The sequence below is a fragment of the Anoplopoma fimbria genome, chromosome 11 (genome assembly GCF_027596085.1).
Source record: "Anoplopoma fimbria isolate UVic2021 breed Golden Eagle Sablefish chromosome 11, Afim_UVic_2022, whole genome shotgun sequence".
Classification (NCBI taxonomy): Eukaryota; Metazoa; Chordata; class Actinopteri; order Perciformes; family Anoplopomatidae; genus Anoplopoma; species Anoplopoma fimbria.
In genome coordinates, this window is record NC_072459.1 from 14484001 (window position 1) to 14505953 (window position 21953).

Here is a 21953-nt window from a genome sequence, read left to right on the forward strand (position 1 = left end):
TGGAGTTTTGTTTCTCATTTTTTTCTTGTTTGGGGATCTCCGCCAACTTCCGAGGGAAATATCTGTCTAAATGCTCCATTGTATTCACAAGCTAGTCACCGTACATCTACTGTTTGGTGCTTAGCAAGAAATGTTCGGTACGTTTTTAGACTTTTGTCGCTGAAAACCGCTGACTGCTGCGACTGAAAATGACACTGTGAGAGCAGAGGTAGGGAACAAAAACAGCAAAGTTCAAATCTGTTAAGCCAAAACAATGAGCTGAAAGACAGTTAGATTTATCTGAGAGGAACTGTAGAGTGATTCTTTTTTGGTTTTTCCAAGAAGACATTATCCGTTTTTGATATAAAAAATATTCATTATAGGGTTGCTTTTAGCATCTTTTTGTAGTAAGTTAGTTATCGTTCAGTCAAACTTGTAGTAAATCCTTTCAAGCTGGAGCACAAACACACAAAAGCATATAAACCAACAGACACAAAGACGGGACATCCTGCGAGTGTGCTGTTACTTCAATGTCCTGTTCTGATTCTTTATGTCAATCCAAGGTTAGGAAATGTCATTATGTGGCTCAGCTTTCCATCAGTCCCTTCTATCAGCTGCGTGTTTGGGACATTTAGGACGGAGACACTACGACTCCTGCACTTTGAGTCACGTCACATGTAATTGACTCGACTTTGAATCTATTCTTTGAATGGAGTAATCTGCCCTCATAGCAAAGGTGACAGAGGACACAGACCACAGCTACAAAGGATCATGAACATAAAAAACCCCCAGAAAATTTGGGTGATTTGTGCATCATATAACACATGTGGTTATCAATTCTAACTCCTCATTAATAATTCAGCCTGTGCAGAATGTCTTTGTTCCCACTCCCTCCTCCCCTGAATCCATCCCAACCTCACACACACACACACGATTGCATGCACCCACCAACCCACACACACAACAAATATTTATGATATAAAGGCTGAATTTCCTTTCTCATCCAGCATTGGCGGCCAAGAAAACTGAACATTTGGGGTGGAGTGGTTGCCTGTGTGTGTGTGTGTGTGTGTGTGTGTGTGTGTGTGTGTGTGTGTGTGTGTGTGTGTGTGTGTGTGTGTGTGTGTGTGTGTGTGTGTGTGTGTGTGTGTGTGTGTGTGTGTGTGTGTGGTGATTTGGATTCCTCTCACTAGGAGAGCCTGATGCCTACACATAACAGATGGCGATCCTGGCCGTCTACACTCTAATCCTCAATTGTCAGGAGGATCACAGCCGTGTACGAATTCCCTCGACTGAGATAGAAGTCCCTTGTCAGTTATTAGAAACTTGTGAAGTGTGAGACTTGCACTGTGGGGATAAAATCACATTTGGATGATTTTATTTGGTTAACTGATAGTTGTTATTTGGTGGAAAATGCTACAAATTAGAAACTCTGTCAATACTACACCCGTTTAATTAGGTGGTATATACAGTAGACAGGTCAAACCGCGACTGATCAAACCCTGTGTGTCTTTTTCTACTAGCTTATTATGTCTGAATGGGCTTACAACTTTTGATTAGGTTTAAAGTAGCAAGAAAATAGTTTCATTTTTTGGGAAATACACTTATTTGCTTTCTTGCCGAGAGTTGAATGAGAAGAGCGAAACAACTCTCATATTTGTATGCCAAATGAGTAGCTATGACCAGCAGCTGTTTATCTTATCTAAGCATAAAATCTGTTAACAGTCACAGGGAGGTTGCCATGCAACCAACAGAGACTCCAGGAAGTTACTGCACCCTGATGAGAAACAGCAAATAACAACTGTAAAACTGCTGTACAATAGAGTTTTTGTATGGATTTAACAAACACGATATAACATTTTTATTAGTGAGCTTGGGTAGGCTGATCTGTTTTACCTTAAGATAGAGCCAGGCTAGCTTCTGTTTTAATCCTTTCAAAATAGATGATAGATCAGTCTGATAGTAACAATTCAAATACAATTTTGTTGTTTGATGTGTTTTATTACCTGCTGGGATGATGAAACATCACGTCTTACAATATAACTAAAGGTGATACACTTAAATCACAAAATGAATCTGCATTCATTGTATGAAATATTCCAAAATAATCTGGAAATACCCAAATGTCTTCAGCACTTCTTTCTCATCTTCTGTCTAAAGCATCTGTCTCTCTGGGAGCCATCCTCCTCTTTTATTCATGACTTAAAGATAATGCAGAGATATTTTTTATTGTTCCAATGAGTAAAAATATTTGATCTACTACTCTTCTGGTGGTGGACACCTATTTAGCATTGCACTTCTGTAACATTATCGACTCTATATGGACAGATTATTTAAAAAAAAGATAAAAATTGATGGAGCAAAACCAAAGATATCATCTTTATATTCAACACATTTTTCTTTCTGGCACCTATTGCCCACAATGCAACACGAGTAAAAAAAAAAACAAGGTAGTAATTTAGTTTATGTTTAATTGCAAACAAAACACGAAAAGACACTTTAAAGCCAGACATACACCAGTTTCCAGTTTATTAATGCACAGTTACCCCTCTATAATTCAGTTAATGAGTTTAAAAGAAAAGCAGCTTTGTTTAAGTAACTTAATCACCATAAGCTCCAGTCTCTCTTTTTTTTGTGAGATTTCAAATAGTGTACAAATTACAAAAATACAGCTCCCTAAAAACAGCAATTTAAAAAAGTACACAGAAGCAAACAATCTTAAAAACCAAGATCCAAATCAGTTCATTACATCTTTTATTGATGAAGTGCTCAAATACCTTGAAAAAAAGTATCTTAAGAGCACTTCATCAATAAATAATGCGATTGGTGTCCGGAATACTTGAGAGACACTTGAGAGAAAGGTCAGTTGATTAGATCTATGAAGGGCTTCTTCATCACACCTCTGTGATTGAAACTGTAATCATGCCTTAGTTAATTATAGTAGTACTTACAAGCAATGCAGATATTTGTGTCTGACTAAAACAAGGACAAAGAGAGCCAAGGACATAGCATCCTTTTTGGGAATGTCCTTTGGGAGAATACTTGTCCAGGAAATCCTCCTCTCTGGTCCAATCCAATGTCTAGATCAATAAGAAGTCGTCACAGGAAAGAGGAGAAGCACAGATTTAGTGTAAGACTTAAAATAGGCCAAGCCTGAAAAAGTACTGTATACTTTTTCTGTTATTGTAGTTTTACTCAACATTGTTACCTTCATTTATTTTGCTACTACACCAAAGGATAATAGAAGCACAAATAATTACTGTGGCCTAATCAGTTAGTCAATGCCCCCAGTGTAACCCCTGTGCTTGCCTGAATTAGAATAAATATGCACATAGATCGTCCTTCCAGTAGATGGCACAGTTTAACTTGAAAGCACAGATCCTCTGATTTCATCACTCAGGCTCTGTGTCCCTCCATACTGTTAATCATACAGATGATCAGCTTCAATGAGAATGCAATGTAAGCACTTATGAGCAATGAATGAATGAATACATTAATCTTCTAATGAATGAATATTACAATTAAGTCTTACGCTGGTTTAATTGACCACATGAACTACACAGTAGAGTCAAATTGTCCACCTCTTCCTCTCTCTCTCTCTCTCTCTCTCTCTCTTTACACACAAACGTAACTCCCCTCCTCTGTCCCTTCCCCCTTCCCTCCCTCTCCTCACATCTCTCCCTCACACACACACACACACACACACACACACACACACAGTCACCTCTCCATCCTCCACAGCCCACCAGGAGCTGTGAATGGTAGACAGCTCCTCATATTTCGCTCCGCTGGTGAGCATCACGCCAGTCACAGTGAGTGGAGGCTGAGCAGAGCGCACAGCTACAGCCAGCGGTCTGCTGATGTGATGTCAAATAACTGGAAGAATATTGGATGTTTTTGATATAACAAAAGGGATAATACCAGAGCTTTAAAAGCACGGACATAGGCTTGATCTTTCTTTTATTCCTAGGATTTACGCGCACTAAAGTGGCCATGGCACATTTTACGCACTGCAGAAACAGTGTTTTGGAGGCTCCAATAACAACCACCATGGATTAAAACAGCAAGTACTTTTCCATTTACTTCAGGGGAGCTCAAATGGCGGCACTTCGTAGAAAATTTGGCGAAGACTACCAGGTGGTAAACACAAATCGGGCCACCACTTTTTCTGCTCCGGTTAAGAAGAAACGCCAGCGCTTCGTGGACAAGAACGGTCGCTGCAATGTGCAGCATGGAAACCTCGGTGGAGAGACCAGCAGGTACCTCTCTGACCTCTTCACCACTTTGGTAGACCTAAAGTGGCGATGGAACATGCTCATCTTCCTCCTAACATACACGATTGCTTGGTTGGTCATGGCATCTATGTGGTGGATCATCGCTTACATCAGAGGAGACCTGAATCACGGCCACGACGCGTCCTACACCCCCTGCGTGGCCAATGTTTACAACTTCCCCTCAGCTTTTCTTTTTTTCATCGAGACCGAGGCCACGATCGGTTACGGCTACCGGTACATTACAGAGAAGTGTCCGGAGGGCATCATCCTCTTCTTGTTCCAGTCGCTGCTGGGCTCCATCGTGGACGCTTTTCTCATCGGCTGCATGTTCATAAAGATGTCCCAACCTAAGAAACGCGCAGAGACGCTCATGTTCAGTCAGGACGCCGTGATTTCTCAGCGAGATGGCAAACTGTGCCTCATGTTCCGTGTGGGCAACCTGCGGAACAGCCACATGGTGTCCGCTCAGATCAGGTGCAAACTCATAAAGGTAAGCTCTAATACCCCGAGACTCTCTGATGATAAGAACTCCCTGAAAAACTAAGTAGATCACACCTTCTCTAACCAACACAGCAAATAAATAATATAACTACACAGAGTAACATGAACATGGACACGCATAATGAATCGATAGCATCAATCAGCACTTTTAAAAGACCTCAGTAGATGAAGTTCAGGAAAAGTAAATAAATAAAGCTACATTTTTTTTTTTTAAAACACTACACTTTTTAAACCGTGTTAAACTTAAGGTAGCATTTCCATTCCTCTCCAGCTGCAGGGTGGTGAGGCTGACTGGTGCAACTCTGATAAAAGACATCAAAGTGCTGCAGTGTAGATGGTCGACACTGTGTCCAGCATCAGTGGTGACACCTGGAAAGATATGTGTGTATCAGTAAGTGGATGTAGCAGTGAGATGGCCCCCCCGGGGAAGAAAGTTATGCTTTGTGAATCAGTAGTGAGAGGGAGCATCACACTCTACTACAGATCACTGGAGTCAGTAAAACAGCACTCCTGGGAGAGAGCATGCAGGCATAAAGAGTATTTATGGCTCCCATAAAGAAATGCATTATCTTCTTTCTTGTCTTGAGGGGGGGATTTTTTATATTTCTGTTGCCTGGCATATAAAGTGAAACAACAAAAAAGGACAATAAACTCAGCTGTTTTAGTCACATCGTTGTGGGTGTGAATCCGCCGTACTAACTGTGCTACTACGTTGGTTACCCACTAATGAAGATTTTAAGGTATTACAGCTTAAAAAAACCTCACACTCTGAAAACAAGCAACAACGTCGAAAATGACCACAGCCAGCAGCAAGGTCGACTGACTCCTCTTTTAATTATCGTAATAGAGCTCCTCTCAGCCACATCCATGTTCAATGAGCAAAATGGGCCATAAAGAAGAAAAACAGCATCAGTGGGGTGCTTGGAGCTTGTTTATGTCTGCGTTCTCCTCTCCAAAGCCACATCGAGCACAGCGTTGGTCAGCTTAATGATGCATGCAGGCAGGAAGGACCGAGCTATTCCACAGTTACAAGCATGGAGGGAGTGAACAGCCCCATAGGCATAAAGTACAATCACACATGTCTACATCCACTTCGCTCATCTCTCCTGTGAGACGGAAGCTTTCAGCATGTCAATCAGACTGTCTCCATCTGTGCAAAACACCTATGATATTGGGAATCATATTTTATCAGCACACTGAATCTCATGGTATAAGGATATGATATATATATATTTTAAATCAATGGCACCAGAAGAAGGAGAAATCAGGATTTGTGTTACTTAAAAAAGGAATGCATCACTGAGGCTGAGGGATTTGTTTTTATACTGTCGAGCATCTCTCCTTTACCTTTCCTTCTGGACTGCAAGAAATACAATCAGTATAAATTCCAAGACCTCTCTGATAACCTCAATTTATTTTTACAATCCCTCTCTCTGTGAAATACAATAAATACAGCATCCACTGTGTGCTCCTTGGTGGGGTTTTTTCAGATTTGCTTCAGGGCTTTAACCTTATTCTTTCGCTTCAAAGACTCTCTTACCGAGACAGAATTTTTGCAGCAGCTCTGCCAGAGTACATAACACAAAAAAAGTAAATGAGTCATTGTGCATGAACAAAAAGGCATTGTTTAGGTATTACACATCACACGAAAACCCTGAAATATAAAAATAAACTTTAGTATTTTAGACTAAATGCTTTCAGTGCACTTCCTGTGAAGAAATGTTGGTGGTGCTATTGAACTGCAACCCTCTTCAAGTCAAACCTCATCATATAAAGTACTCAGGCATTAATGGCAGAGGAAGCATTTTAACTTGTATGGAAACTGTGTGTGTTTGTGTGTGAAAGAGATTGGGAAAAGGTTTTTTGGGGAAGAGTTGTACATCAAGCTGCATCTAAACCATAGTGAATGAACAGCTCTCTGACATAGAATCTAACCTGATGCACCCAAAACTGAACTATATAGAAGAAGACTATTCATACTCTTACTATTCCTTGTGTGGAGGCACCCATTGTCATGACGCCATTCATGTAATTGGGGATGTTGCCACAGAATGTTTTTAGTGCATTGCAGTGTAAGATAAGAGTACCAGTCTTTCACCTCCTAAATGCAATGCCCCATTGACCTTTGGTTAGAACTGGATGTATTTCAATCTGCCCACAACCAGGTACAGAGTTTCCTTTTTTTCAGTTTTTTGCCTATTAGCTAGGGCCACACTGCTCACAAAGCTCTGTTCTTGGGTCAGCTGACCTGCAGTGGAGAAACAGGAGACAGCTTCTAGTTGCCAAAGTTAATCGTAACAGAAAAAAAGAGACCTGCTCTCCATATCTGCACCAAGAAGAATGTCATCAATATAATCTTTGTCAGACAATGGTAGCGATTCCAGGCAACTTACAGGGAGTGCCTAGCAGCCCAAACACTCAGTTATATCCTGGAAACCTGTAGCCACATGTTGACTAACTGGCACACCTTAGACAAGGTGACAAAACTACAACTGTAGATGCACAATACAACCCTCAAATGAAGCAGGAAGTCTCATTTTGTCCAGCCTAAGTTTTCAACTCTGCTGAACTGTCGTGGATGATTACTCAGTGACAGCAGACAGCAGAGAGAAGGAAGAGACAGACCAATGGAAGCTGTCATACAGAGTCTCACTATAAGCAGTTGAAATGCAGCTTTGCGGGGCATCCATGACAGCCTCAGAGGGCGTCCTGGTGGAACATCCTCGCTGAGAATCTGACTCTGGTATTAGCGGGAGGGTGGGGAGAGCAAAGGAATTGATTGAAAGTGATGGAAAGTGGTGAAAGAGTTGGGGAGAGGCTCACAATAAGAGAAGGGAAACATAAAAAGATTTACCAGCAGTTTTTTTTTTCTTCTTCATATTTTCATTGTGTGAGTGGTGCCTTCTATTTCAGAGACTTACAAGGGAGAGAAATCCTCTCGGCTGTATATCTCCTCAGAGGATTGCGGGATGGGCTATATACACTAGTCACTAAAATTGGAATTGATTTCCATTTCTTATCTAATAAGAATAGAGACCCAATTATACCATCAGGTTTTGGAGGGCTAGAGAAAGGCCTTGAACCATTGCAGTCATTGATTAGGGCACCCCAGAGCCAGAAAACCTTAAGACTCTGGACTGCTCACATTCCGCTCTCATTTGTATGCTATACTTCAATAAATCTATACTTCAATAAGTCCACACAGTTGAATAGGATGTTTTTCTGTAGTCGGGTGCATGTTCACAAAGCACACGCATATACAGAAAAAATCTTCTTAAGTTTTCTCACCAAGGCATTAAAAAGCAGGCACGTGTGAGGTGGACTGTGTAATATTTGTTCTGTCTGGGCCATTAGACTGAACACAGAAATAATGTATTATTATTTTTTGGATGAACACTACATCTTCAGGCTCCTGACTATAATAATGTATGAGCCTTGTTACAGTATTTTCAATACCCAAGGAGAAATCAGAGGCAGTACATTCACAAGAAAACACGTTTTTGGCCAAGAACATTGTGACACCATTTCTGCCACAACAGCCGCTAAAGTCACTAAGAGTCACATTGAGGATAATTACACTCTTTGTGGAAGGAAGCAAACCATTGTATCTACAAACAACATCTAATACCAGTTTTGACTTGGTTTGACCGTCCTGATAACTAACCTGTCTAATGTTGTATTTTGGTGCAGCAAAAGCCTCTACAGCCACCTAATTATGAACAACAATTAGTGTTGCACATTGTAAACTTCAGCCTTACCTTAACCTTAAAATAACTGTCATGTGTTCATATTGCAGAAACAAATAAGTGACATAATATTGGTAATGATTGTTGAAAATGTTGTCATCCAAAACCAATGTTAATATTGAAAAGCCGGTCTTTCTTAAACTTTTAATGGACCGTCCCTGTCAGCTTAGTGAGCTCTTACTTGAGTTGGGAATGTGAACAGTAATTGGTCAATCCAAATTTGGATGGTCCATGATGTAGACATTTCCCAGCAGTTCTAAGAGAAGAAGAGATTCAGCAGAAGACTCAATTATGTGCATGAACAGCTCATTGTTGCACACTTAAAACCTGAAAGCAGACACTTTTTCATGGATTTGCCTACAGCTATCTGTGTTATTGTGTGAAAGTATAATGAACAACAACAGACATATCCAGTTCTAAGCAAGGTTATAATAGTTTTGAGTTAAAAATTAGTGGTTATTTTATTTTAGTCTTGAGCTTTCAATTTCATCTTAGTTTAAGTTTTCAGAGAGGCTTGGTTTTACAGTTATTTTTTGTTGTGGCCAGGTATAATGTCTCAGAAGTATGAAGCTCCATATACATACAAAATAAATTGTTGGAGAATTTTTGGGGGAATTGGTAATCAACCTCGGTACTCACATACCAAGCATCTCTCAGATGATGTCCTCATAAGCATGAAATCTCACTTTCCCATCCCTCAGGTGGATGGCTGTGCACACCTAGGTCTTCCATGGGACGTAATTTGATGATTAGTGGGAAATGGTCTGCATGCCCAGCCTGGTTTGGAGCTGTGTAGGCAGTAAAACGAAGAGGGCAACTTTCTTTCACCTCAGAGTTTCCGTGTGATCACCCATTGTAAATGTCAGTACAGCCAATCACAAAGTTGTTTTAATTAAGCTGCGTTCCAGCTCATTATGTCATAAACTGGTGAATTGTAGCAGCACAGGAATTTCTGCTCGCCTGGTTAACAGGTTGCTTTTTTGAGCCGCAATCAAATTCCTGCATACTGCTTGCTCTGATGTCTGACAACAGAAAAAAGAAAAAAAATTGTCTGTATAAAAACACAGTGTAGGCGATCATGCGTGTGGATCAAAAGAGAGGACACAACAGAGGCTATGACAGAGCAACCAGGCTGTGTCTTTGATGTTGACTGTGATGCACAATTTACTTTATTGTTTTTTTGACCAAAAGATGCAAACAAACCAAATCCTACCTTCATGGAAGTTATAATGTTCAGTTTTTGATCAAAATGTGTTACTCTTTATGATTATTTTTGAGGCTGTAGTTTTATGGTGCTATTGAACTGCATTGCATTAGACAGTTTCAGTCATTTAGCCTACCCTCATTAATATAAATGGAATGGACAAAATAATAACACCCGTCAGTCAAATACAACACAGTAGAGTGTTGCAGGATGAGGTATTTTTGTAGGCCAACCCTGTGAGTTTGCATCGCCCTGGATCCTTCAACAAAAAAAAATTTTCCATTGGATTTGTGCAGAAAAAACTTTATACAAACGTTTATGATACTTACAGGTTTTGTTCAGCAAGAAAATGTGAACGCAATTGGCCGAAGTAAAAAGATACCATTAGGTTGTAAACCAACTACACCACGAACACATGAGCAAGTATACAAAACAAGGCTGTAAAGGCGGACCAGTCAACAAGTTTTGTTGTCAAATTTAGCTACTTTTTAGCTACTGCCTTTTTTAAGACACGTAAAAGCCTAAAAATACAAGAGTGGCATATTTACTGTTGTTTTTTATTGTGTCGAACAAAATGGTAAAGTCATTTAAGCCTCTGCTTACCACATACCTTATTACAGGCATCTAACCAAAGCACATTATTTGACTTCCAGACTAAGGAACCCCAAAAGAGTCATTTCGGGGTTTCAGGATTCATTCCTGCAGCACTCTATTAAACAGTACACAAACTTCAGCCTCTAATATGATCATATAATTGAATCAACAAATCTCTAAAACAGTTTCAACCAAAACTGTAAACCAATGCAACAGTCCTGCAGTAAATCCTACTTTCATGAAGGTTATAATGTTCAGTTTATTGTACACCTACATAAATGCAGCCTGAGTGTTATCTTTGACACATGTACAGTACTTGTTGACTTGTTTTCCTGTTTATAAGAACAGGAGTTTTCATGTTGGATTGTCCTATCAATTTGACTCTTGATTTGACCAATTCATCTATCTCATTCTTGGCTGAATTGTGTGAAATGTTAGATGGCCCAACCTTTCTCAATGTACTTAGTAGGCAGATGGTATCTGGTAGAAGGGAAGCCTGTGTGATACGACTGGTTTGTCAGTCGACCTGATTGCCTAAAAGCTCCTCCAACCCCCTCTCAGGCTACTGATTGATGATGGCTCGGCAGAGCATGGAGTGGAGTTGGGTAGGAAGGAAGATCAGGCCACTTTAGGGCTAATCAATTTTATTTATCACCTGTCTTCATCAATAAGCATCATTCGCCCAACAGTGAAAGGCTCCTTTTGTGAGCATGAAACAAAACCATGATGCCTTTCTAATGATAATGAGCAGCTGACAGGTTGACTGGGTTGGTGAGCAGTCAGACGTGATGCGTAGATGTGTTTGTGTGCACGTCTCGTGTTTCTGCTGCACAATTTGCACCAAAACATTGAAAATTGAATTAAAAAAATAAAGTCCCTGTTGTGATACGTCAGAGCTCGGGGAGAGTGCTGAAGAGTGGAATTTACATGAAAAAAAACAACAGTAGACAAGCTCAGCTATCTCCGGATCTGTGTGCAGAAGAAGCGTAGGAGAGTGCTAACGGGTCTGTGTAAGGCGCTTTGCCTGTCAATGTTTGCATACAGTCATCCATCATTTTAATCTTCAGTGGCAATGACAGAAAGTGAAATACAGAATTCCCTTAGCCAGCAATGGTTAACCCACATCCACTCAAACATCATTCAGAGGCCTGTAAGCACCTGAACAATGCCATGAAAGTGGTTCCCCAACATAAATCCAGAAGAGCAGCTCATTGATATTCACAGGAGATGGAAATAGAATGTTTTCTGGCGATGCGAAGCCTGATTACTCACACTTCATTCACTTCATTCACAGTAAGCTTCTCGGAGGGATAAACTATAGGGTAATGTCACTGGGAGGTCAGGATAAAGTTAGGCTTTGACTGGCATCATTGCTATCATTACAATTTCATGAAATTGGAGCATAAGTATTCTGGCATTGGTTCAAAGCAGTTCTTAAGGTTGTTTTAAACTTATTAATGTCAAATTTTGGCTCCTGTTCCAACTATTTCAGCTCTTATCTTTGGCCTAAATTTTTCATTTTTTTTTCAGCTCCACCGACGATCCAACTTTTTGCCCATTTTTGGATCAGCCTGGAGTTAGGCTGTGTTGTCACTGCCAAGATGGCGACAGCCAGAGCCATCACTTTCAGCTTCACAAATGCTTCTCAGAAACTATTGGTGAAATCTTGAAGATTACCTCAATATTTTATACAGTCTATGTGCAGAACGCAGCATTTTTGTTGCTGGTTGGCCTACTTTAAGAAGGAGGGAGTAAGCCCCCTGAAGCTCTTTAGAAAAGGAAGACTTTCTTTTTGGCATGACAGCTAAGCTAAGGTTTCTGTCAGAAAGAGATGCAAGCGACATAGCAACAGCCCTGACGATGACGCATTGATTGATTGACACACACAAGCCTGGAGGCAAATCTGTGTTCAATTCAGAGGGGGGCAGAACATGATAAACGTCTATGTAAGCATTGAAAACAAATATATTATTATTAATATTTTCAGGAGAAATAATTTCATTCTAGTGATATTTAATTTTTTTACAGATTTTTTGGGGGGATCTCAGGAGAACCACCTTGGGACCGGTACAATCCCTCACAAAACGGGAAACAGTGTGGTCACTGTAATTTAACAAACACTGCAAATTAGCATTTCCTGACCTCCCAGTGACATTGCCCTACAGTTTATCTCTCTGAGAAGCTAACTGTGAATGAAGTGTGAATCATCAGGTTTTGCATCAACTGGTGAGGATGCAGATTATTTGCCTGTTAGCTGTTTGCTTTAGCCTCAGGCTACAGTACTGATGTAGCCTCCATGAGCATATTTAGGACCCTTAAGGTTCTTATAACACAATGACTCAGCTAAAAATGTAAAAAATTCAGCTGAAGACAGGGTTTCTGACCAACTCAACTTAATTAGCTAGCTAGCTACATCTGATCAAATCTGTGGTAGCAAATGTAACTATGGGGGGCAGCAGAGGTACAGTTATATAACGCAGACCTAACTGATAGAAGTAACAGTGTGCTGAAGTCAAACATTTTTCACTTTTCTTTTATTATCATCATATTTTGGGCCTGAACAAACAGATCTATTTGACACTGACTCAGTGATTAAGGCTGAAAGAGGAGATTGCCTTTCAGGAAATAATGTGTCGATTACTTTAGGATTAACGAGAACAAAAGACCCAGAAATGGCTGAAAGGGTTGCAGATAAGGGGTGGGACTGTGTGTGTGTGTGTGTGTGTGTGTGTGTGTGTGTGTGTGTGTGTGTGTGTGTGTGTGTGTGTGTGTGTGTGTGTGTGTGTGTGTAGGAGATCACTATGAAGCTGTGTGTGGTAGAGGAATAGCATGTGTGTGTGTGGGTGGCAGGTGGCTGTTACCCAATTATTGGTTGGCAGTTAAACAATGTAGAAAAAGAGAAGTAGAAAAATTAGCAATTGCCTTTCAATCCTTTATGAGTACATCAACTTGACACTGATTTTTTGTTTGTAAGTCAACATTAAAATTAATGATGACTTACAAAGAAAGTTTCCCAAGTATGCAAAATTGTTGTAATGCTATTTTAAGCAAAAAAGGAAGATACCGCACATTAAAAACACAGAATGTGAGAAAGTGTCTCATCTCCTTATTATCTCAATTATGGCAATTTGCAAAGATAATCTTAACCTTTAAAGGTCAGATCGTTTTTTCTTAAAGGACACAGAAAGTATTTGATTGAATTATTTCACAAGATTAATATACAAAGAAAGCGGCAAGCCTCTTTTCTGACAGCAGGATGGAAGAAAATGGCCAAAAATTGAAGGGAGTGTGCAGGAAAGGGTAACACAGAGACTGCTAAGTGAGGGAAGCAAACAAGGAGAGAAAAGGTGAACAGAATGATTAGAGAGACTACAACAGGACAGGAGAAAATACATCCAGGACTTTGGTGGTGAGCTCCAACGTCATCTGGGCAATTAAATTATTCCGCATCAGTAAACCGTCTGTGGGCAAGTAATGCACAAACACGGCTGTCTCATACTTTCACCTGCAAGTTTGTTTGGAAATCAGAGTGAAGCTCTGAAACCATCTTTCATCACCTTTCCTTCTTTAGACTGAATGTTTAGGTGTTTTAACTGTAGTTCCTTTTTTCTGCTACATTATACTTTAAATAACATTGCATATAAAATCCAATGCACTGACAGCTTACAAAAAAGTCATATTTCAGATGTCTATGAGTTGTTATCGGTCCCACCATCTATCTAACAGCTCACATGGTTTTATTATAGTGAGTTTGAGGCCAAAGAGGTGAAATGTTCCAATATTTCACAAGAAAGCAAAGCCCAGGGAAAAGTCAGATAAATGACCAACGGGCTTGTGCATCAGAACTTTGTTTATAGTCTTATTTTCTCTTTAATAAATCATCTTAAAATCCCTCTGATGTATCTTATCTCAGATTAAACTTTGGTTGGGGGTTTAAAAGTAGCTAAAACTGCCTCGAGCAGTAAAGGGCTGCTTATACATTGATGCATCAGTATTAACAATCTAATAATGTCATGTATAATAATACATCAGTCACAAGACAGAATAAGTACTTTTAGTTTTGATATTTTTAATCCATTTTGTTTCTAGTACTTGCATTCTTTAACTTAGGTAACATTTTGAATGCACTATGTATCCTCTTTCATTAGACAAGACAAATGGTGCAAGAACAGGAATCTTTCTTATTCTCCTTTACGATGATATGAATCTAATCCTCTCTTCTGTCTTTATTCCATTTTCTTGGCTCTTCCCTCTGTCTTTGTCAACTCCTCTCTCTCTCTCTCTCTCTCTCTCTCTCTCTCTCTCTCTTGACTGTCTTTCAGTCTCGTCAGACACCTGAAGGCGAGTTCCTGCCTCTGGACCAGTGTGAACTGGATGTTGGTTTTGGGACGGGTGCAGACCAGCTCTTCCTGGTGTCCCCTCTCACCATTTGCCATGAAATCAATCCCAAGAGCCCCTTTTTCGACTTATCTCAGCGCTCTCTCATGAACGAACAGTTTGAGATTGTTGTAATCCTCGAGGGCATCGTGGAGACCACTGGTGAGGGATTCTTCCTGAATTAAACTCCTTTTCCCATCACTTCATTCACCTATTTCCTTTTATGCTTTTGGTATCCACTTCCATCCCATTCTCATGTCTACATTTCTTCACTCCTCTAAATCTAAATGTAAATTCCTATATCAATATGAAACCACATAACACTCCTGTCTAATAGATACTCGTAACCTAATCTCATTTCCCTGATTCTCAGTTTTACATATTTGAAGAACGTGGGAGCTGAAAAAAAAGTGAGAACAACACATGAAAGTGACACACTGATAGAATTATGAGGGATATTTTATTACTTCAGAATCAGTTTATGGCCACCCCATGCATAATACAAGACTGTGGTCATAGATGCGTGTGTCACTTTGATGAATGGCCTGGGTTCTAGTTGAAGTTCCACTCCATTTTTCAGATGACAACAGAGAGCAAAGATAATTCAGAGCCTGTGAGACATTGTTATATAGCCTCCAATGTAAACCACAGTTAGCCATGCTGGAGTACTCTCAGTGACAACACTGTTCTCTCTGTTGCATTTGTAACAGAATGATTCTTCTCTCAAGTCCAATACAAATAAATCCATCTCCCTCTTTTCTTTTTAGCTTTGCTTCTATCCATCCCCCATAACCCTCATTTTGCTGCTGCTGCAGAAGAAACTACCGAGCTGAATAGGCTTAGAGCAGTGGAGATGGATCAGCAGGGAAACGTAGAGTCATGCAGGCAACACGGTCTGTGCTCTGTTGATAATACCATTAAATCAGGGTGCAGCCACAAGTTTAGTGTCGCAGCGCTGTGGCACTCAGAGCTGACGAGTAATGGCGGGAAGCCCCGGCAGTCTCACCTTCAATGGCCACGATATCCCATCATCCTCACACTAACACACATCCCATTAACCCCAACCCATTAAGAGGTATCCACTCGTCTCCCTAACTCATTCCAATAACGTTTCATCCAGACAGATTATAATGCAGTCCCTCTAATATTTGTCAGTTTTAGTTCAAGTCTTTGAGGCAGTACCGATTATGTTTTGTACACATCCCAAAAATGAACAGAAAGAGATTGACGTTTGAGTTTTTGTTTCTCCTCAGTACATAAAAATAGAACATATAACCTCCAAGGTTACAGTGTTTATGCTCAGGGACTCAGGTAATACTGTGTCAAAGTTAGGCAAAACATTATTACTTTATTGATTTAAAACATTTCTTTGTCGAGAAATAAATAATAACTAAAAACTATTTCAAGCCATCATCTAATCAAACCAGTCCTGACAATTCAGGATGTCTTGTTATCAATGAGTGTGTTTTGATGGACATATTTGGGATATGATTTTTACCTGCAACACATAGAAATCAAGTTATTTATATCCCTGTATACATCATGAATATTAGTATCCCGGCTACTGATTACCGCAGTGTATTTGCGCAAGGGGCCCGTGATGTTTACAAAAACAAACCGACCTACACTACATTTTCAACCACTTGAAAGCTTTACTGCTAATTTCCTCTCTGCTCCGATCGCCAACAGCTTTCTGCTTTCAGAATATCCATCGTCTCCCTCACGACCACACTTGCTAGGCACTGAGCTATTCCTGAAAGCAGCTACACTACTCTTATAACACTGTCCTCCACTGGTGTCAGCCTGTCACTGTAACTTCCACCGCACAGGACAGGGGAGTAGTGGTTAGAAGATAAGCAGGCTCTTTCATTACAGAAACTCCGTTTCTATGTTGCTTCAGAAATTAGATGCATTCGCTGCCCCTGTGTGTTTCTGTCATGTCACTTGAAACCGTGCCTATGCAGGTATTGGCGGCGCTTAATAACACAGATAAGGTGTAAACATGCAACAGTTTTTTTTTCAAAATACTTCAGATAGCATATTCATGTTTCACATAAACGGGATATGGGCTTATCCGGTTTTCCTTAATGGTGTTTAAATGCTTAAACACCATTAACCGGATACTTCAAAAACCCAATCATGAATGGGGTACTCATGTCCATGTGAACATTCTCAATGTTCTTCATCAGAAAACAGAAGGTACTAAATTATCCAAAGTGGACCCTTGCAAATCATAGTAGAATCCAAAAAAGATAAGAGGATAGTTACACCTATTTCAACATGCAGTCAAACAAACAGACACAAACAGAGCGAGAACAACAACACTGGTAGCAGCATGATTCACCAAATAACGAGCAACTGGAGCCTGAAGATCAGCAATCAATGCCATTTCCATCTGTATGTCACAGTTCTCAGTCTTGTCACCAATGTCATTCTTTTTCCAGTGATCATTACTACGTACCAACTGATCAGGAGTGATAGTAAGTCTGCTCATATCCTCACAGACCAGAGACGTATGGCAGTAAAACAGCAGCCTACCTGAACCTGAAACTGGCACATTATTTAAACCCGGTTTCTAGGGAGTACCAAAAGGACAGAGGAGACCTCTAAAATCAGAGCAGGTGGTGTGTACCATGGAACAAACATTTGTAAACCTTTCAATAGAGGGTATACAACATGGCTTGGTGTCAGGCCCTTGACTCTTTATTGCTCTGGCATATCAACACAATCTGTAGGTTCCACTTTCTCTAATATGCAAATGATTTACACTTCTCTGCGTGTTTAGATAACAAGTAAAAGTGGCCAGATTCAAATAGAGTACCACATAAAACGCAAAGCATCACAATGTGCTCCGTAAACAGTGCCAGTGAAGGCTACTGCCAGGAATTTTACATAAAGTCTTCTTCAGGGACGTCCTTCTCGCTGTCTGCCAAGTGTTTGCATAGTTGTGCTGAGGGCCATTCGTTTTATGCAAGATGCAGTAAACATTAACCAGCTGTATGAATACTACTATAATGATGCTGAATGATGAAAGAAAACTGACATGCCCGTCAGGCTCTTAACCTACAAGCTTCCACTGCACCGGTATGTATAATGTATCTACCGTCAGCTGAAATACAGCCATTGTGATAGTATGAGAAGAGAAAACAGCTGGAAAGCTATCCTGGACTTGCCCTTGTGATTAAAGCCAAGCATCTGGGCTAATTAAGAATAAAAATGACCTTGTTTAACAACTGCCTTTTCTGTGGATGAAGATGACTAGTGAGCCTGGAATAGAATCAGGCTATGACATAACAGCACACATATCATCCCCCTGAGGGATGGGCTCAGACTCCTACTCTAAAGCAAACTGTAGTCTTTAACACAAAGGCTCAGGTGGAAGCAGAGCCACTGGATCATAAAGAATATGGACTAGGTGCTTATTGACCACAAACGACCTCCAACAAACATCTAAATGTCAAGAAAATTATCTGACGAGAGTTCAAATGGAATAAAAGTGTGTCAAGATGTTTGCAAACTGTTATAATCCTGTATACAGAAGACACACAGGCACTAACGTTAATAGAAAATTCTTGAATTACTGCCGATTGATAAACCACTGCAAAAAGAGCATGACATCAGTTTGTCAATAGATGATTGTGTTTGGGATGAACAATTCAATTCAGTTTATATAGCCGAGAATCACAAATTACAAATTTGCCTCAGAGGACTTTACAATCTGTACACATGCGACATCCTCTGTCCTTCCCTCACATCGGCACAGGAAAAACTCCCCTAAAAAAACCCCTTTAACAGGGAGAAAAAAGGAAGAAACCTATGGGAGAACGACAGAGGAGGGATCCTTCTCCCAGGATGGACAGAATGCAATAGATGTCATGTGTACAGAATGAACAGCATAACAGAGATACAACACATTCAATGTATATGACATAAATGATTCATATAATAAGACTACTTATAATAACAGCAGCAATTATTATAGTAGAATTATAATTATGAAAATAGGTATAGTAATGTGATTAATAATAATAATCGAAGTAGCAGTGGGTGTCAGTCGGCTCACAGCAGGAGGCACGACTATGGTCCAGGTACCACAACGATTCATGGAAACCTGCAGAGCGAGAAAGGAAAAAGGGCTTCAGGGTGGAAGTAAAGCTAAAAATGCTTAATGGTACAGGTAATAGTAATAGTAATGTGACTAGTAATAATAATGGTGGTAGCAGTCGGTGTCAGCAGGGCCGTAGCAGGATGCACGACCACGGTCCAGGTACAGCCACGATTTATAGAAGCCTGCGAAGCGAGAAAGCACAAAGACTCCAGGGTAGAAGCAAGTCAATAAGCGTAATAGTACAGGCAATAATAATAGTAATGTGACTAATAATGATAGTGGTAGTAGTAGTGGGTGTCAGCAGGGCCTCAGCAGGTGGCACGATGACAGTCCAAATATAACCCCGATTCCTGGGAACCTGCGAGGCGAGAAAGCACAAGAACTCCGGGGAAGAAGCAAAATCAGTAATGTGCATAAATAGGAGATTAATACATAAAGAGGGAGTGAGAGAAGAGGAGAGAGGAGCTCAGTGTATTCTAAGTAGTCCCCCGGGTGTCTAGGCATATAGCAGCATATCTAGGGGCTGGACCAAGGCGAACCTGAACCAGCCCTAACTATAAGCGCTATCAAAAAGGAAGGTCTTAAGCCTGCTCTTAAAAGTGGTGAGTGTGTCTGCCCCCGGACTGAAACTGGAACCTGGTTCCACAGAAGAGGAGCCTGATAACTGAAGGCTCTGGCTCCCATCCTACTTTTATATACTCTAGGAACCACAAGTAACCCTGCATTGATTGAGCGCAGCTTTCTAGTTGGGTAATATGGAACTATAAGTTCCTTAAGATAAGACGGTGCCTGGCCAGTTAGAGCTTTGTAGGTAAGTAAAATAATTTTAAATTCTATTCTTGATTTAACAGGGAGCCAGTGCAGAGAAGCTAATACTGGAGTAATATGATCTCTTTTCTTAGTTTTTGTTAGAACACGTGCTGCAGCATTCTGGATCAACTGTAAAGATCTAAGACACCTATTAGAGCAGCCTGATAATAAGGAGTTACAGTAATCTAGTCTAGAGGTAACAAATGCATGAACTAGTTTTTCTGCATCGCTTTAAGACAGGATTTGCCTGATTTTCGCAATGTTACGTAAATGAAAAAAGGCTGTCCTTGAGATCTGTTTTATATAAGAGTTAAAAGACAGATCCTGATCAAAGATAACTCCAAGGTTCTTAACGGTAGTGCTGGATGCTAGAGCAATGCCATCTAGAGAAACTATATCGTTAGATAATTGATTTCGAAGGTGATCTGGGAACAGAGATTCAGGCCAGCACAAATCACAATCAACATCACAAGTCACACTAAATACATGTTCAGACATAACCCATGGCTCTTGACATCGATGTATTGATGAGTGAATGGTGTTGGGGGACTGTTTATTATGTTGACCACATTTAAACTGGTAATTATCACGATGGACTCAAGCGTCACTGATTACAAGCCTCTCTCACCTCTCATCCAAATCAACACCCTACAACAACGGGAATCACTCAGCATTGCATGGAAACAAACAGCACTGCTTTGACCTCCAAGAAGGAATATTTAAAGTCAGCTAAACATCACTTTCTGAATTGGTACAAAAGATATGCTTTATATCAAAAATGTATTATATTTCAGATGTTTCAGAGGTGATATGCTTAAAATATGAGGAGACATAAAGAGGTAATATAAGTCAGTGGTATTAGCCATACAGTAAATGACTGTATTCAATCTCCAGTATGTGACCAAATGGGCCTCAGTGGTAGACTGCACAGAAAGGTGCATGAAGCTGAGACTCAATAAGCAATAAAAAAGAGCAGAGTGGGAAAAAAAGATAATGGGAGGGAATGCTGCCCTTTCACATTCCTCCTTATCAGCCAATGATTGCTTTGCTAAACCCCATTTATTCATTTAATATTGTAACCCTGTCATTCTCTTGTAGGAATGACATGCCAGGCACGGACGTCATATACCGAGGACGAGGTTTTATGGGGCCATCGCTTCCTGCCAGTGATGTCCCTGGAGGAGGGCTTTTTCAGGGTAGACTACTCTCAGTTCCACAGCACGTTCGAGGTACCGACCCCACCGTACAGCGTGAAGGAGTACGAAGAGAAGAATTCACTGCCCTCGCCTCTATCTACTCCCACACTGACTGATAGCCACGGAGCCCGGCGTGACCGGGTGTTTTCCGTGGGCTGCATCAACACATCAGACGAAAGGAGGGGAGGGACTGGGGGTCGACTGCCGAGCAAGCTGCAGAGGATGAGCTCGTCCGGGAAGGAGGACCTGCAGAGGAAGGTGCTCCTGCTCAGCTCCCAGCACTCGGAGAAGGCCTGCAGCACGGGGGACCTGCCTCTAAAGCTGCAACGCCTCAGCTCTTCGCAAGAACCCGAGGCGGAGAATCGACTGCAACTCAAGTCGCTCAAGGTGGGCTTCGAACCCATGACCCAGTCTACGGGAGACCTGTACCAGCGCAGCTTAATGCCCACGCCCACACTGGCCCCTGCTCCGGTCCCCATGCACAGCCCACTGCTCTCATCCAGAGGGAGGCCGGAGGACAACCTGCCAGCAAAGCTACGGAGGATGAACGCTGACCGTTGAAACCCGGACAGTCCCACAGGAACAGCCTCCCACTGACCTCTGATAACAGCAACCTGGAGGACATGCGCATGGAAACTGATCCAGAGGTGCACTTTACTTTTGGGGCTTTTGATAGGATAAAAACAAATGTTTTTTCTGACAATTAATTGATTCGGTTTTTTTTCTTGAGACACAATTTATTGGAATTACTGTGATTTTTTGTGTTGCATAGCGGAGGTATTCATGCAGGTTTTGTTTCACGCGGAACAAGAAGAAAACACAAACTTCATGCTTAATTTGAACTCACTTTCTCACCCCCAGTTCGTCAAATACAGCCGCTCAGTCAGTGTACCTTGGCATCGGAGATCAAAGCACTTGGTTCCCACCTTGTTTTCAACATATCCTGACGGAGTATCAATATACGCCTGTATCATGCATAGTGTCCTTTCAAAATAAACTTCTGTCTTTTCCGAAAGTTAGGTTGAGGCGACAAAACCACTTTGTTAGGTTTAGGAAAAGGCCATAGTTGACGCTAACTTGACAGTCTAGCTACTCATGTCACTGTGGAGTGACTAACGACTGGTGACAAAATGTCAATGTTAACTTTTAGTTTTGCACGTGACA

The 21953-nt window shown here is 40.9% G+C and overlaps 1 protein-coding gene across 1 annotated transcript; it reads left to right on the forward strand.

Moving 5' to 3' along the window:
* Positions 1 to 4077: 4077 nt before the first annotated feature.
* kcnj19a (potassium inwardly rectifying channel subfamily J member 19a) lies at positions 4078 to 21350 on the forward strand. The gene is made up of 3 exons (XM_054607302.1): positions 4078 to 4743; positions 14621 to 14837; positions 20692 to 21350. The coding sequence occupies exons 1-3, from the start codon at positions 4078 to 4080 to the stop codon at positions 21348 to 21350; spliced, it is 1542 nt and encodes a 513-aa protein (XP_054463277.1).
* Positions 21351 to 21953: the final 603 nt, after the last annotated feature.

What these genes read in the sequence shown, in the direction of transcription:
- kcnj19a (XM_054607302.1), top strand. Translation starts at nt 4,078, where the DNA reads ATGGCGGCACTTCGTAGAAAATTTGGCGAAGACTACCAGGTGGTAAAC. An exon ending in TCAGGTGCAAACTCATAAAG is followed by an intron (nt 4,744 to 14,620) that starts GTAAGCTCTAAT and finishes ACTGTCTTTCAG; the next exon opens with TCTCGTCAGACACCTGAAGG. An exon ending in GGGCATCGTGGAGACCACTG is followed by an intron (nt 14,838 to 20,691) that starts GTGAGGGATTCT and finishes ATTCTCTTGTAG; the next exon opens with GAATGACATGCCAGGCACGG.